Here is a 17,416-nt window from a genome sequence, read left to right on the forward strand (position 1 = left end):
ATATGTGGAAATGAAGAGGAAAGCAGACAGAAGAGAGGAATGGCGCTCTGCTGCAAACCAACCTCAGGGTTGAACACTAAAGAAGAAGACATATAAGTAACAGAATTTGATTCTGTCTGAAAAATTATTGATGTCCAACCTGTCAACATAAATTTAATAAGACCAAAACTGAGTGCCACATAAACCAAGTTCAGACTGTGCACAAAAATAATCTTCATTTAACTTGTCCTCAAAATAGTTAGTGCAAAATGCTACACAATTATTTAGAGTCCAAACTGTGAGGTAAAAGTGCCATGTGTGCTGATGAAACTACTTGTAAAGAGCTGCCCTCGAAGACTGCATAGTTCGTAAAAACTGCCCACTCTGAGGTGTCAGTGCAGGGGAGCAGGAACTGAATCATCATGTGCCAAGTCACTCACTACTACTTTAATGATCGGAGCTATAAAACTTATATAAGACTACAGACAAATTAAAACTTTATATTTCACTGAACATGTATTTATGATGGAAAATTCTTAGTAATCATTTACTCACTTGGCACTCTGGCTACTTTTCCTGCTTCTAACAGTCACCTTTCTCAAAATGGCATAACTCAGCATAATTCAAGGAGGGAGGGGGAAAGGAAGGGGGGAGAGAGAGAGAGAGAGAGAGAGAGAGAGAGAGAGAGAGAGAGAGAGAGAGAGAGAGAGAGAGGGGGGGGGGGGGGGGGGGGGGGATGGTGTTTAGCTTTGTTATCAGGTCTGGTAGGGTATGTCAAGGGGCACTAAGAGCATCGGATGTTGAGTGATCACTGTGAAGGACACGGAGTTTCCAAATACCCACACGAGACATTATCAACACCTGACAGAGGTTGAAGGGGGTCTCATTGTGGATCGTCATTTGACTGGCTGGTCAAATCATGCAGTATACTGATTTATGGGATATTCGGATGTTGCAGGGGCCTGATGTAAGACTGCATATTTGCCATCAGGGTTCTAATCAAGCATGCCTGACCACAACAAGTGAAGACTGTCGCATTGTGCACCAAGCACTTTGTAGCCCCTTCACATCTGCACCTCCTGTTCGAGAACAAGTAATGGACTCGGTGCAACATTCTATGTCATCTCTCACATTTGGTTGGAGACTTTCAGCTGTTGGACCATCCTAAGCATAGGCTGCTTTTGGAGTGTTGCCATGACCGGTAGGTGCGGACTGATGATGAATGGCATCACATTGTGTTCCATGAAGAATTGTGGTTCTGCACTAATGTGGATAACCATCTACATCTACATTTATACTCCGCAAGCCACCCAACGGTGTGTGGCGGAGGGCACTTTACGTGCCACTGTCATTACCTCTCTTTCCTGTTCCAGTCGCATATGGTTCGCGGGAAGAACGACTGACGGAAAGCCTCCGCGCGCCTTTGAATCTCTCTAATTTTACATTCATGATCTCCTCAGGAGGTATAAGTAGGGGGAAGCCATATATTCGATACCTCATTCACAAACACACCCTCTTGAAACCTGGACAGCAAGCTACACCGCGATGCAGAGTGCCTCTCTTGCAGAGTCTGCCACTTGAGTTTGTTAAACATCTCCGTAATGCTATCACGCTTACCAAATAACCCTGTGACGAAATGCACTGCTCTTCTTTGGATATTCTCCATCTCCTCTGTCAACCCAACCTTGTACAGATCCCACACTGATTAGCAATACTCAAGCATAGGTCGAACAAATGTTTTGTAAACCACCTCCCATCACCATCATCATCAGTTAGTGTGCTGGTGACTTGGGTAGTGGTCCCATTCTTCCATTGTTATGGAGAGACACTGTTGATTACTCCTGATGTCATGGTATGGAGAGCCATCAGCTATTTAAAAATTACCATTCATCTTAAGATCAGTTTTATCACCACACAATGATCCTACTTGAGATCTTCCTCCATCATGAGAAATGGCTTACTCAGGTCATGCTAGTAGGGCTGCAGTTTGACATGGAATTAAAACCTTTGACATGGAATTAAAACCATAATAGATCAACATTTTTCTCTTGTAGAGTTTTGCCAAAGGAGAATATCACTCTAACTACAAGGATAAATTTCCAAGACTGAGAATAGAATGGTTCCAATGGCTCTAAGCACTATGGGACTTAACATCTGAGGTCATCAGTCCCCTAGACTTAGAACTACTTAAACCTAACTAACCTAAGGACATCACACACATCCATGCCCGAGGCAGGATTTGAATCTGCAACCATAGCGGCAGCGCAATTCTGGACTGAAGTGCCTAGAACCACTCAGCCACAGTGGCCATTGAGAATAGAATCCCAGAGTTGTGAGCGAGGATAGAATCCTAGACCTCTGAGTTTGTAGTCTGTCACATAGGCATCAAGGTGCTGTAAATTTATCATAATTTCATTTCAAAGATGTGAATACATCTGGTATCAAATGTCAATTTCTACTATGTGACAGTATGTCTTATTGTAATACAATTGTGCTAAATCCAAAAAAAAGATCGCAGTAACAGTTGTGTTACTATTATATGTAATATTTACTTTTTTATTGAGTGAGGTGACACAGTGGTTATCATACTGGACTCACATTTGGGAGGACGACAGTTCAAACCTATGTCCAGCCATCCTGATTTAGTTTTTCCATTATATCCCTAAATCACTTCAGGCAAATGCCAGGATGGTTCCTTTGAAAGGGCACTTTAAACACTAATCTCCTCCTCCTCATTTCCTTTGTAGGTAAGTGAGACGTACAGATTCTGCAAAGGTTAACACAACTGTCTAGTAAGCAGGAGATCGCCGGTTCAAATCCCAGTCTGGTAAACATTTTCACTCATCACCACTGATTCCATGTAAAGTCCTAATGCAGCTGACAACAATATTTCCTTCCTTCCTTTTCCTTTCCTTTCTCCGCCTCACGTTTGGTTTACATAATATGTATGACAGCTGCGAATTCCACATGGTGTCTGTTTTTATGGATGTGTCTGAGAGAACAGACACCACACATTCGTACAATTGATTCACCTCAATAGGAATGAAGACACCACATTCTCTGCTGATACACACTTATGTTCTTGCAGGAAACTGAAAATTGTGAGCATGGCGGACATGGGCAGGGACTGCGGATAGGTGGCAGTAGTTGGGAATGTTGGTTGACCGGATACATGACGAAATAGTTGTGCAGTTGTAATAAACACTTTGTCTGGGTGCTTCAGTGCTTAACACAACTGCCTAGTAAGCAAGAGATCCCAGATTCAAAGTGAGTCCAGTACTCATTTTCACTCATCACTGCTGATTCCTCATAAAATTCTGATGCAGCTGACATCAATAGTTTCTTCCCTTTCCTTTCCTTTCCCCTTCTCCACCTTCAGTTTACATAATATGTATCACAGCTGTTTATTCTGTGTGGTGTCTGTTCTTTCACACATGTCCAACGGAACAGACACCACCCATCCATGTAAAGTGATATCTGTTTATCCTGTTTCAACAACAGTATGAAAATTGCAGTATTTAAAGTCGATAGCTCAAATCAAGTAAAATTCTTTTGAAATTCCAACCACATATTCCTGTAAACAACTTAAAAAAACTATGTACTTCACAGAAATAACACTGTCATTATGCACATCATCATCTTCTATTCTCACATTAGTTTCTGCTAACTGAAGCATATTTCAATCTTTTCAAGCCTAACTACATTGTGTATGTTTGTAGTTGAACAGGGAGTTACTTCTACAAAGGGGATAAATATTCTGTAGATGGGGATAGGACTCAAATTGATGTTGAGATAATGCTAAAGAGAATTTCATTCATGTGAAGTAACATCAGAGCTCACAGCGAACAGCAAACGATACTATTCATTAGTGTAGCCAGCAGGTACCTGGCAGAGCCTGTCTGATTTGACACAGAGGTCCTGATGAGCTCTGTCGCCAAACTCTTCACTGCAGGTAGGCCATTGAACCTGGCTGTTTGTACCATCCCCACACTATGTTGTTTTGCTGTCTGCTGCTGGCAGTGACACACATGGCTGATTGACAAAATGATCCATCAGTGTCTCATTACAGGAGTCTTAGCACACGTTTTCATAGTGCCAGGGCAGCAAGAAGGTCAGCTGTGTCATCAGCCATGTACCTTCAGAGAGTATTTGTATCACTGTGTCCCATAATTTCTCTGCTTTATGATGTTATGGCCATACCATGATATTATGTGGGTTGGTAACTGTTTTCAGTACCCGCCAAGCACAGAGTTTTCTATGTCTGTTCTTTTCCTGGTATTCACATAAATAATGGTGCACCATACACGAGAAAATGCATCGGCCAGATAACACATTAAATGACATTGTTTGTTTGTTAATGTACTTCATTTATATTAATTTTTAATGTAAATTTTTGTCCAGTGCCACAGTTTTCTTGAATGGGGTTGCATTTCATTGGTGTTCATATAAATTTACTGCTTTGTTTATAATCACATGACATAACATAAACACTAGAACATCTGCCCACGAAAGGCAAAGGTCCTGAGTTTGGGTCTCCGTCTGGCACACAGTTTTAATCTACCAGAAAGTTTCATATCTGTGCACACTCTGGTGCAGAGTGAAAATTTCATTCTGAGAATATAAACATCTTAATATGCCAATAGTTTTCATACTGTATCCAATAACAAGGGTTAATACTTCAAAAATACTTTTGTATGAAAGAAAAATGTTGGGAACTAGAATTTCCTTAGATTGTGTGCTGATGTGTGTGCTCTATAAAAGAATGCAAATTCCAGATCTGATCAGTAATGTGATATTCATTTCATAGTGCCTGTTTAATGCTGTACCACTTTTACACAATGAGTGGTTTTTTCACTCCATATGTGTAACATGTGGGCAGCCTAAATAGGAAGAACATGTAAACTAATAAATAAATTTTTGGCTTTACTTTTTCCACTTATCTTTCTCCTGTTGCAGGCACTCATTGCCTAATACTCCCTTTGAAATTCTTGACCACCTCTGGTTGTTTCAGCTTATCCAGATTCTATCTTAGTAATTTCCCATCCTTTCCACATTATTGTGTAGCTCTAAACAAACGTCACATTCCCCATGTTTTGCAGTTGTGTCTTTACTGCAATACTTACTAGCGTACCTGTATTTTGGCATAGCTTCCCCTATTCCACCTCGAAACTCCTGCACACTTCTATATATAGTTTCCAAGAGCCTTTTTTTTTTTAAGTTAAGAAATCATTTGAATGAAAACTCGTCACTTAGTTGTTGTTGTTGTTGTCATCAGTCCTGAGACTGGTTTGATGCAGCTCTCCATGCTACTCTATCCTGTGCAAGCTGCTTCATCTCCCAGTACCTACTGCAACCTACATCCTTCTGAATCTGCTTAGTGTACTCATCTCTCGGTCTCCCTCTACGATTTTTACCCTCCACGCTGCCCTCCAATGCTAAATTTGTGATCCCTTGATGCCTCAAAACATGTCCTACCAACCGATCCCTTCTTCTAGTCAAGTTGTGCCACAAACTTCTCTTCTCCCCAATCCTGTTCAATACCTCCTCATTAGTTACGTGATCTATCCACCTTATCTTCAGTATTCTTCTGTAGCTCCACATTTCGAAAGCTTCTATTCTCTTCTTGTCCAAACTAGTTATCGTCCATGTTTCACTTCCATACATGGCTACACTCCAAACAAATACTTTCAGAAACGACTTCCTGATACATAAATCTATATTCGATGTTAACAAATTTCTCTTCTTCAGAAACGCTTTCCTTGCCATTGCCAGTCTACATTTTATATCCTCTCTACTTCGACCATCATCAGTTATTTTACTTCCTAAATAGCAAAACTCCTTTACTACTTTAAGTGTCTCATTTCCTAATCTAATTCCCTCAGCATCACCCGATTTAATTTGACTACATTCCATTATCCTCGTTTTGCTTTTGTTAATGTTCATCTTATATCCTCCTTTCAAGACACCGTCCATTCCGTTCAACTGCTCTTCCAAGTCCTTTGCCGTCTCTGACAGAATTACAATGTCATCGGCGAACCTCAAAGTTTTTACTTCGTCTCCATGGACTTTAATACCTACTCCAAATTTTTCTTTTGTTTCCTTTACTGCTTGCTCAATATACAGATTGAATAACATCGGGGAGAGGCTACAACCCTGTCTCACTCCTTTCCCCACCACTGCTTCCCTTTCATGCCCCTCGACTTTTATGACTGCCACCTGGTTTCTGTACAAATTGTAAATAGCCTTTCGCTCCCTGTATTTTACCCCTGCCACCTTTAGAAAGAGAGTATTCCAGTCAACATTGTCAAAAGCTTTCTCTAAGTCTACAAATGCTAGAAACGTAGGTTTGCCTTTTCTTAATCTTTCTTCTAAGATAAGTCGTAAGGTCAGTATTGCCTCACGTGTTCCAACATTTCGACGGAATCCAAACTGATCCTCCCCGAGGTCTGCATCTACCAGTTTTTCCATTCGTCTGTAAAGAATTCGCGTTAGTATCTTGCAGCCGTGGCTTATTAAACTGACAGTTCGGTAATTTTCACATCTGTCAGCACCTGCTTTCTTTGGGATTGGAATTATTATATTCTTCTTGAAGTCTGAGGGTATTTCGCCTGTCTCATACATCTTGCTCACCAGCTGGTAAAGTTTTGTCATGACTGGCTCTCCCAAGGCCGTCAGTAGTTCTAATGGAATGTTGTCTACTCCGGGGGCCTTGTTTCGACTCAGGTCTTTCAGTGCTCTGTCAAACTCTTCACGCAGTATCGTATCTCCCATTTCGTCTTCATCTACATCCTCTTCTATTTCCATAATATTGTCCTCAAGTACATCGCCCTTGTATAAACCTTCTATATACTCCTTCCACCTTTCTGCCTTCCCTTCTTTGCTTAGAACTGGGCTGCCATCTGAGCTCTTGATATTCATACACATGGTTCTCTTCTCTCCAAAGGTCTCTTTAATTTTCCTGTAGGCAGTATCTATCTTACCCCTAGTGAGATAAGCTTCTACATCCTTACATTTGTCCTCTAGCCATCCCTGTTTAGCCACTTTGCACTTCCTGTCGATCGCATTTTTGAGACGTTTGTATTCCTTTTTGCCTGCTTCATTTACTGCATTTTTATATTTTCTCCTTTCATCAATTAAATTCAATATTTCTTCTGTTACCCAAGGATTTCTAGCAGCCCTCGTCTTTGTACCTACTTTATCCTCTGCTGCCTTCACTACTTCATCCCTCAGAGCTACCCATTCTTCTTCTACTGTACTTCTTTCCCCTATTCCAGTCAATTGTTCCCTTATGCTCTCTCTGAAACTCTGTACAACCTCTGGTTCTTTCAGTTTACCCAGGTCCCATCTCCTTAATTTCCCACATTTTGTCACTTAGTTATGACACAATAAAATTACCACTCAGGAATTTTTCAGGTTTTTGATTTTGAACTGACAGAAGAAGATATGGATGAACTAGATGCACTTGACAAAGGGCCAAAGTGCCGAATATTTAATGAAGTTATTGCACCAGAGTAAGTATTCTCCCCTCAGTCATTGCTTTATTGGTTACTTAGTATATTATTATGTATGAGTCTGTGATAGCCTGGTAAGTAGGTTTCCTATATTTATATACTAGTATGTGGCTAATTCAAAACATGAGCAACATTCAGTCATAGAAATAAAATACATAAAATCCCCAATAGAAAAAAACTTTTATTGGTGGTTCTGACTTCTTACAAACCTATTTTACTGTTGTTACTGTTACTATTATAATTGCTGTTGTCTTCTAAGCATTTTTTGTAATGTAGTACTAAATTTTTACAAGTAAAAATAATACTTGTGAAGTGAGAATAGTGAGGCGGATGGTTGAGAGGTTCCCAACCCAGAAATGATGGCCCTTTTCCTTTGTTTGGACAACTGTGTGGATGAACTTTGTCACGGAGTACTATTATCCTAGACATCAGCTTCCACACAATCAATGTTGGATGGTACATATCAGTTTGGTGTACATTTCTTGGTGTGTGTTAGCTGTAATTGTTGACACAAATTCCATGAAATCAAGCAAATGAATGCCATTCTCATTCCAAAAAGTGGTAGCCATAATTTTTCAACTCAAATAAGGAGGATGCTCGGTTATTTTTTCTTTCCAAAGTTAAATGTTACCATTTCATTGACTGTTCTTTCGATGCTTGTTGGTGTAGGATATCTCCAAATCTTATCGCCAGTGCAATGTGACAAAGTGAATCCTATCCATCTTGTCAATAATGGTCTAACAGTGATCATCCACTGGACATTCAGACAATGGAAAATCCAGAATGAAATGTAACAATATTATTAAAAGGAAAGTTTCTACTCACCATATAGCTGAAATGCTAAGTCGCAGATAGGCAGGAAAAAAAAAAAGACTCTCACCATTAACGCTTTCAGCCATTGGCTTTTGTCACCACACGCAAACACAAATTGCACACACGACTGCAGTCTCAGGCAGCTGAAACCACATTGCCACATTGTTGTGCCTATCTGTGACTTAGCATCTCTGCTATATGGTGAGTAGCGACTTTCCTTTCGTAATATTGAGACATTCTTCAAACTTTTTTTATAATGGACAGATACCACAGTCTGTCATTTGGAGTAGAGAGAGAGAGAGAGAGAGAGAGAGAGAGAGAGAGAGAGAGAGAGAGAGAGAGAGAGGGGGGGGGAGTTGCTTCAGTTTGCAGTTTGTCAGGATGGCGTAGCTGCTTCCGCTCAGGCATTTCATGTTTACTCAGCGAGTGAGGGTCAGGATTCCATGTCACCTGAAGCAAGACTGACAAATTATAGTGAAAACTCTATATAATCACCAAGATGGAGCGAATAGAGGTGCGTGCCCTAGGCTGGTGGATGCAGCCTGGTGTTGATCCAATGTGTCTTTGTATTTCGGCACTCGAAGCAGTCACGCCAGAAAGCAACATACCCTGCCATGGGGCTGCCCTCTGACAAGTACTGCAGTAGTGATCAGCTGGTGTTGTTGCTGCATCCTTGCAGGCTGGAATGACTGCTATTACTAAAGCTAGTCTTGACTATGTGAAGTCTTCACTAGCTTTGGTGGGCTGTCTTGCAGTGTTAACCTTGGACCTAGATGATCATGGCCAGCAGTTGCCTGATGGAGGACTTGATATACAGCATTCGCTGCACTCTGTCACCATACTTTTCACTGCTGGTAGACCATTGAGTCTACCTATTTGAAGTGTGTCCACACCAAGTTCATTTGCTATCCACCGGCAGTGGTAGTGCTATCCACCGGCAGTGGTAGCAGTTAACAGGTTGGTTGTGTCATCAGCCATATGCCTTCAGGCATCACTGTGTCCTGTATTTCATCTGCATCACACTATTCCATCTGTACCATGACATTGCGTTGGTTGTTAATCATTTTCAGTAACCATCTTGCACACAGTTTGCTGCATTTGAGATTTTCCTCATAATTGTGTAAATAATGGTGCATCCAACAAGAGAAAATTCATTGGTCAGATCATGAATCAGAACTTGTCAGTCAGAACACAGTTTTTTGTTAACTTCTCCACCTATTGCACTATTCCATCAGTCTAGATACTCGGCCTGTCACTCTGCTCTTCATCTTGCAGAGCTTCACGGCCACTTTTAAAGTCTTAACACCATTGTCTAACTCTTCTTTCACTCATTACTGTAAGCCCATAAATTAGGCACAACTCAGGATTAATTTAAGCATCTGGAGATCCTTTTGCAACAGAAAGTTGAAATACAGCACAAACTTCACATCTGATGGGAACAACAATTGAAGCCATTCTTTCTTGCTTTCACCCACAACCAAATGACTGTTGCTGTGGTATTCAGTTCAAAGACTCATTTGATGCAGTTCTTCATGCTGCTCTGTCTTTCATAAGCCTCTTCATCTCTGCTGCAGCCCACACACTCTTCCGTTCGTTACCAAACTGATTGTTCCATGGTACTTCATGATGTTTCCTGCTAACCAACCCCTTTTAATCAAGTTGTATCATAACCTTCTTTTTCTCCAATTCAGTTCCATACCTCCTCATTAGTTTTTCAGTCTACCCACCTAATTTTCAACATTCTCCTGTAGCACATTCAAAATTTTGCTATTCGCTTCTTGTTTCAACTGTTTATTGTCCATGTTATATTTCTGTACAACACCACACTTTAGACAAATACCTACAATGACGACTTCCTTTCATCAAAATTTATTTTCAATGTTAACAAATTTCTCTTATTCATAAATTCTTTTCTTGCTACTGCCAACCTGTCAGTGTCTCAATTTCTAATTTGATTCTCTTCAGTATCACCTGATTTATTTCAGCTTCATTCCGTTAGCCTTGTTTTACTGTTGTTGATGTGTAGCTATTAATTTATTTTCCAGAAACTATCCATTCTTGTCAACTGTGCTTTCAGATCTTTTGGTGTCACTGACAGAATTATAACTCTGCCTGTAAATTTTTGAAGTTTTTATTTCTTCTCCTTGAAATAAAATGGTGGATCCTGCCTGAAACTCAGTCATAGGTGCCTTAATCAAATGGAACCACATGGTTCAGAGACCTTTTAAAACCTCAAAGATCTACGTTGTATACAGGGTGTTACAAAAAGGTATGGCCAAACTTTCAGGAAACATTCCTCACACACAAAGAAAGCAAATATGTTATGTGGACATGTGTACAGAAATGCTTACTTTCCACGTTAGAGCTCATTTTATTACTTCTCTTCAAATCACATTAATCATGGAATGGAAACACACAGCAACAGAACATACCAGCGTGACTTCACACACTTGTTACAGGAAATGTTCAAAATGTCCTCCGTTAGCAAAGATACATGCATCCACCCTCCGTCGCATGGAATCCCTGATGCGCTGATGCAGTCCTGAAGAATGGCATATTGTATCACAGCCGCCCACAATACGAGCACAAAGAGCCTCTACATTTGGTACCGGAGTTGCGTAGACAAGAGCATTCAAATGCCTGCATAAATGAAAGTCAAGAGGATTGAGGTCAGGAGAGCATGGAGGCCATGGAGTTGGTCCGCCTCTACCAATCCATCGGTCACCAAATCTGTTGTTGATAAGCATACGAACACTTCAACTGAAATGTGCAGGAGCTCCATCATGCATGAACCACATGTTGTGTCGTACCTGTAAAGGCAGATGTTCTAGCAGCACAGGTAGAGTATCCCATATGAAATCATGATAACATGCTCCATTGAGCATAGGTGGAAGAACATGGTGTCCAATCAAGACATCACCAACAATGCCTGCCCAAATGTTCACAGAAAATCTGTGTTGGAGACGTGATTGCACAATTGCGTGCAGATTCTCGTCAGCCCACACATGTTGATTGTGAAAATTAACAATTTTATCATGTTAGAATGAAGCCTCATCCGTAAATAGAACATTTACACTGAAATGAGGATTCACACATTGTTGGATGAACCATTCGCAGAAGTGTACCCGTGGAGGCCAATCAGCTGCTGATAGTGCCTGCACACACTGTACATGGCACAGAAAAAACTGGTTCTCCCGTAGCACTCTCCATACAGTGACGTGGTCAATGTTACCTTTTACAGCAGCAACTTCTCTGATGCTGACATTAGGGTTATCGTCAACTGCACGAAGAATTGCCTCATCCATTGCAGCTGTCCTCGTCGTTCTAGGTCTTCCCCAGTCGCGAGTCATAGGCTGGAATGTTCTGTGCTCCCTAAGATGCAGATCAAGTGCTTCAAATGTCTTCCTGTCGGAACACCTTCATTCTGGAAATCTGTCTTGATACAAACGTACCGCGCCACAGCTATTGCCCCATGCTAATCCATACATCAAATGGGCATCTGCCAACTCCGCATTTGTAAACATTGCACTGACTGCAAAACCACGTTCGTGATAAACACTAACCTGTTGATGCTAGATACTGATATGCTGATATGCTTGATGCTAGTACTGTAGAGCAATGAGTCGCATGTCAACACAAGCACCGAAGTCAACATTACCTTCCTTCAATTGGGCCAACTGGTGGTGACTCGATGAAGTACAGTACATACTGACGAAACAAAAATGAGCTCTAACATGGAAATTAAGCGTTTCCGGACACATGTCCACATAACATTTTTTCTTTATTTGTGTGAGGAATGTTTCCTGAAAGTTTGGCCATACCATTTTGTAACGCCCTGTATATGCAGACTGTAGTGACAAATTGGTCTCCTGTTCACCAGGCAGATGCACTGGTTCGTAAATGCACAACTGTAGAGAGTACCCTTGCATGCCTTCTTCCTCGACCCAAATTCCCATTAATGCCTCAGCCTGCTTCGTATGGAGCCCGCTTTGTATTGAGACACTAAACTGTGCCTGATTTTCAGGCAGCATCCCCCATTACATTCAATGCTGAGGTGCTATTCCAGACATCTGCCTAGCAAGCAGAAGGCTCAGATTCGAACCCTGGCCTTGGTATAAACTTTCAATAGTCACTTCAGTCTGCATATATACATTGTAGATGTTTGAGACTTGAAAAGGTCTCTATAGCCATGTGGTTTCATTTGCTTTCAAGATAAGCAAGGATCAGTATTGCCTCACATGATCCTACATACGCCGTCCAGTCACATTAATGTGATCACCTGCCAAAAGCCTGAATAACCATCTTTTGCAATGCAGACCACTGTGAGGTTTGTGTGAAGAGAGTCAATGAGGTTCTGGAAGGTACCAATAGGAATATGGAGCCATGCCGAATCTAGTATCATGGCCAGCTGAGAATGGCTCAGTTGAGAATCCATGGCACGAACAGTCTGACGTGGTGCCACAGATTATCAGTTGGGTTTAAATCCATGGAATCTGGTGGACAGAGGAGAATGGTAAACTCATCCTGGTGCTCTTTGAACAACGCAAAACACTGCAAGCTGAGTGACATTGTGGTATCACCACCAGACACCACACTTGCTAGGTGGTAGCCTTTAAATCGGCCGCGGTCCGGTAGTATACGTCGGACCCGTGTGTCGCCACTATCAGTGATTGCAGACCGAGCGCCGCCACACGGCAGGTCTAGAGAGACTTCCTAGCACTCGCCCAGTTGTACAGCCGACTTTGCTAGCGATGGTTCACTGACAAATTACGCTCTCATTTGCCGAGACGATAGTTAGCATAGCCTTCAGCCACGTTATTTGCTACCACCTAGCAAGGCGCCATGATCAGTTTTTATTGATATTATAAATCATGTACCGTCAAGAGCGATTCCACCAGGTACGCCTGTTTTTCTCAGTTCTAATTAGCTTGTCATGTTCCAGACCTCACACCAGCCTGCGTGAGCTAAAACGCGTGCATTTCGGCCTGTAGTAACGGTGTTGGCTCTCCTGCCAACCACAGCAGACATGTTGCATTGTCCTACTGGTAGATGCCATTATGCCGAGGAAAAACAAACTGCATATAGATGTGAACATGGTCCCCAAGGATACAAGTGTACTTGTGTTGACCCATGGTACCTACAACCTGGACCTTTCCAAAAACTATTGCAGGATGTTTGCTTGCAAATATTTCATGCCATGCATGCCATTGGCCATGTGTCCAGTGGAGCATGAAATATGATTCATCTGGAAAGGCCACTTGCCACCACTCAATGGACATCCAGTTGCAGTATTGGTGTGTGAATTCAGCCTTTGTTGCCGATGAACAGCAGTCAGCCTGGGTGCATGAACCAGGCGCCTGCTGAAGGGCCCCATACATAGCAACATAAGCTGAACAGTAGTTGATGATACATGGTTGGCAGCCCCTTGGTTCATCTGGGTGGTCACTTGCTAAACAGTTGCGCATCTATTTGCCTGTACACATCTCTATAGCCATCTTTCACCCTTGTCATCAATGGCTCATGGTGTACCAAAACTGCTTCAGCGTGGGCTTAAGATAGTGCCATTTTGCCATGCCCTGTGTACTTGAACCAATGTGACATGCAGACAGTTTACAGATTTAGCCATCTTGGAAATGCTTCTAGCTTTGGCCCGCCGGCCCCGGTGGTCTCGCGGTTCTAGGCGCGCAGTCCAGAACCATGCAACTGCTACGGTCGCAGGTTCGAATCCTGCCTTGGACATGGATGTGTGTGCTGTCCTTAGGTTAGTTAGGTTTAAGTAGTTCTAAGTTCTAGAGGACTGATAATCACAGCAGTTGAGTCCCATAGTGCTCAGAGCCATTAGCTTTGGCCCAAAAGTCAATGATCATGCTCTTTTGGACATCAGATAAATAACTCCGTTTCTGCTTTGCACAAAAGACTGCACTGTTTTCTGCATCCCCTCCACTGCTCAAAGCCATGTAAAACTTTATGTTGCAATGTGAGAGGAATAAATTCATACATAATTCAGTCTTATGTACCTCCACTGCTAGTGCTGCCATCTGTCATGTGAGAATGGTTATTGTAGGTGGTGATACATTAATGTGACTGGACCATGTATCTGTGGAACACAAACTAAAGTTTCTAAAGCTTAGCTTCTACTAATTTTTCCATTATTCTACTTGAAATGCAACTGGGCATAACAGTTGATAGCGAGTACTCGGCTTCATTTCTGGGCAGTCTTCAATACTGCAGTGGCTGTAAATGAATTTGTGTCTGCTCCACCAAAATTTGTTGCAACAAACTGAGATCTTGACAGTGTAAATAATGATTTGGTACAGCCAAGAGAAATTTCAAGAAATTCATATTGACATCAGGTTTCTCTTTCAGAATTACACATGTATTGCATAATATGGTTACAAATCTGTATCAAAACTGGCTCACAAAAACTGTAGGAAAACTGAGACCCTGATGACTAATTCGCCACTGCTTATATATTGTTTTAATAGTCCACTATTACAAACAGAAAATTTATGGATTACAGTCAAAAACTTGCTGGTGTATACAGACTGAATTATGTATGAATTCATTCCTCTCACATAGCAACATCAAGTTTTACGTGGCCTTTAGCTTTTAGTATTGAAAGTCATAAAATAAGTTTGTCAGCAATGCTTTATAATAATGTTGCCTATATCATGAAGATTATTTGATGGAAAATGTTCCTAACATGTACATGTGCTCATTACATAAATACTAACAAAAAGCTAGCGTCACTTCTTGTGAAAGGTATTCTTGAGTTACAGAATGAGAATTGTTTATGTTTTATGTTCAAGTATCTTTTAGTAGCTGTCTAAGTATGATAAATTGATCTTCTAAATGATCAGATTAATGAAATAATAATGTTACAAAATTTGCATCAGCCTGTAAATGTGGCATCCTGACACCTGAGGTCAACACTTGATTCCATTCTTATCGTAATGATCATATGTTGGTATGTTTTATACTGATTCAAAATAATGACTTTTGCGGCTTCATAAATAATCAGTAAATGGTGCTGCTGTGGTGTGACATTGTTCAGATGTCACACCTTTAAATACACTCCTGGAAATGGAAAAAAGAACACATTGACACCGGTGTGTCAGACCCACCATACTTGCTCCAGACACTGCGAGAGGGCTGTACAAGCGATGATCACACGCACGGCACAGCGGACACACCAGGAACCGCGGTGTTGGCCGTCGAATGGCGCTAGCTGCGCAGCATTTGTGCACCGCCGCCGTCAGTGTCAGCCAGTTTGCCGTGGCATACGGAGCTCCATCGCAGTATTTAACACTGGTAGCATGCCGCAACAGCGTGGACGTGAACCGTATGTGCAGTTGACGGACTTGGAGCGAGGGCGTATAGTGGGCATGCGGGAGGCCGGGTGGACGTACCGCCGAATTGCTCAACACGTGGGGCGTGAGGTCTCCACAGTACATCGATGTTGTCGCCAGTGGTCGGCGGAAGGTGCACATGCCCGTCGACCTGGGACCGGACCACAGCGACGCACGGATGCATGCCAAGACCGTAGGATCCTACGCAGTGCCGTAGGGGACCGCACCGCCACTTCCCAGCAAATTAGGGACACTGTTGCTCCTGGGGTATCGGCGAGGACCATTCGCAACCGTCTCCATGAAGCTGGGCTACGGTCCCGCACACCGTTAGGCCGTCTTCCGCTCATGCCCCAACATCGTGCAGCGGTGTCGCGACAGGCGTGAATGGAGGGACGAATGGAGACGTGTCGTCTTCAGCGATGAGAGTCACTTCTGCCTTGGTGCCAATGGTGGTCGTATGCGTGTTTGGCGCCGTGCAAGTGAGCGCCACAATCAGGACTGCATACGACCGAGGCACACAGGGCCAACACCCGGCATCATGGTGTGGGGAGCGATCTCCTACACTGGCCTTACACCTCTGGTGATCGTCGAGGGGACACTGAATAGTGCACGGTACATCCAAACCATCATCGAACCCATCGTTCTACCATTCCTAGACCGGCAAGGGAACTTGCTGTTCCAACAGGAAAATGCACTTCCGCATGTATCCCGTGCCACCCAACATGCTCTAGAAGGTGTAAGTCAACTACCCTGGCCAGCAAGATCTCCGGATCTGTTCCCCATTGAGCATGTTTGGGACTGGATGAAGCGTCGTCTCACGCGGTCTGCATGTCCAGCACGAACGCTGGTCCAACTGAGGCGCCAGGTGGAAATGGCATGGCAAGCCGTTCCACAGGACTACATCCAGCATCTCTACGATCGTCTCCATGGGAGAATAGCAGCCTGCATTGCTGCGAAAGGTGGATATACACTGTACTAGTGCCGACATTGTGCATGCTGTGTTGCCTGTGTCTATGTGCATGTGGTTCTGTCAGTGTGATCATGTGATGTATCTGACTCCAGGAATGTGTCAATAAAGTTTCCCCTTCCTGGGACAATGAATTCATGGTGTTCTTATTTCAATTTCCAGGAGTGTATAAGCAAATGGCCTTGAATTTTCTGGTATCCTCATAGTTTCATTTAATAGGTGTAAGTAATATTGCTTTTGTTTTCACCCTATTTTTATCCTATTCCAGACGAGCCAAACATCCAGAGTATCCATACCATCAGAGATACTGATATTTCAATACTCACGGCACTGGGTAAAATGTCAGAAGCTCTGTCAGGGAAGTCTCGAGATATGCTGGACAGAGTTTTTGGGCCTCCACTTTTGTGATTGGTGTCTTTCCTGCAAAAATTTGTATAAATAGTTATTTTAATAACACATTTTATATTCTTGTAGAAAAAATACAAACATATATTCTTGGTATTTTTTTCTTATTTTTATTTTGTGTGAGATGACCCAGTATTTTGTGCTGTATCCTTTCTTAATTCACATACCTACATTACGTTTTCATGTTTGACAGCGTGACATAATTTGTTATTCAGATAACAATGTTTTATATCTTTGAACAACAAACAATGGCTGTTTCTTGCTACTACAGTCAGACAGGGGTGTATTCTCTCTTATTAAAATGTGTCTGTTTGCAGGGAAGGGGGGAGTTACGGTGAGCACACTTGCAAATACTCACTCTTCGGGAGGCAATATGTTAATACTGCCAATAG

General features: G+C 42.3%; 1 protein-coding gene across 5 annotated transcripts in view; it reads left to right on the forward strand.

The window, feature by feature from the left end:
- LOC126278359 (1,5-anhydro-D-fructose reductase-like) overlaps window positions 1-17,120 on the forward strand; it is a 129,301-nt gene extending 112,181 nt beyond the window's left edge. For all 5 annotated transcript variants that reach the window (XM_049978420.1, XM_049978419.1, XM_049978421.1 and 2 more), the window contains 2 exons: window positions 7,393-7,490; window positions 16,888-17,120. In XM_049978420.1, the coding sequence (XP_049834377.1) occupies window positions 7,393-7,490; window positions 16,888-16,930 (141 nt within the window). In that variant the 3' untranslated portion in view covers window positions 16,931-17,120. The remainder of the gene's footprint in view (window positions 1-7,392; window positions 7,491-16,887) is intronic.
- Window positions 17,121-17,416: the final 296 nt, after the last annotated feature.

Source organism: Schistocerca gregaria, chromosome 6 (genome assembly GCF_023897955.1).
Source record: "Schistocerca gregaria isolate iqSchGreg1 chromosome 6, iqSchGreg1.2, whole genome shotgun sequence".
NCBI lineage: Eukaryota > Metazoa > Arthropoda > Insecta > Orthoptera > Acrididae > Schistocerca > Schistocerca gregaria.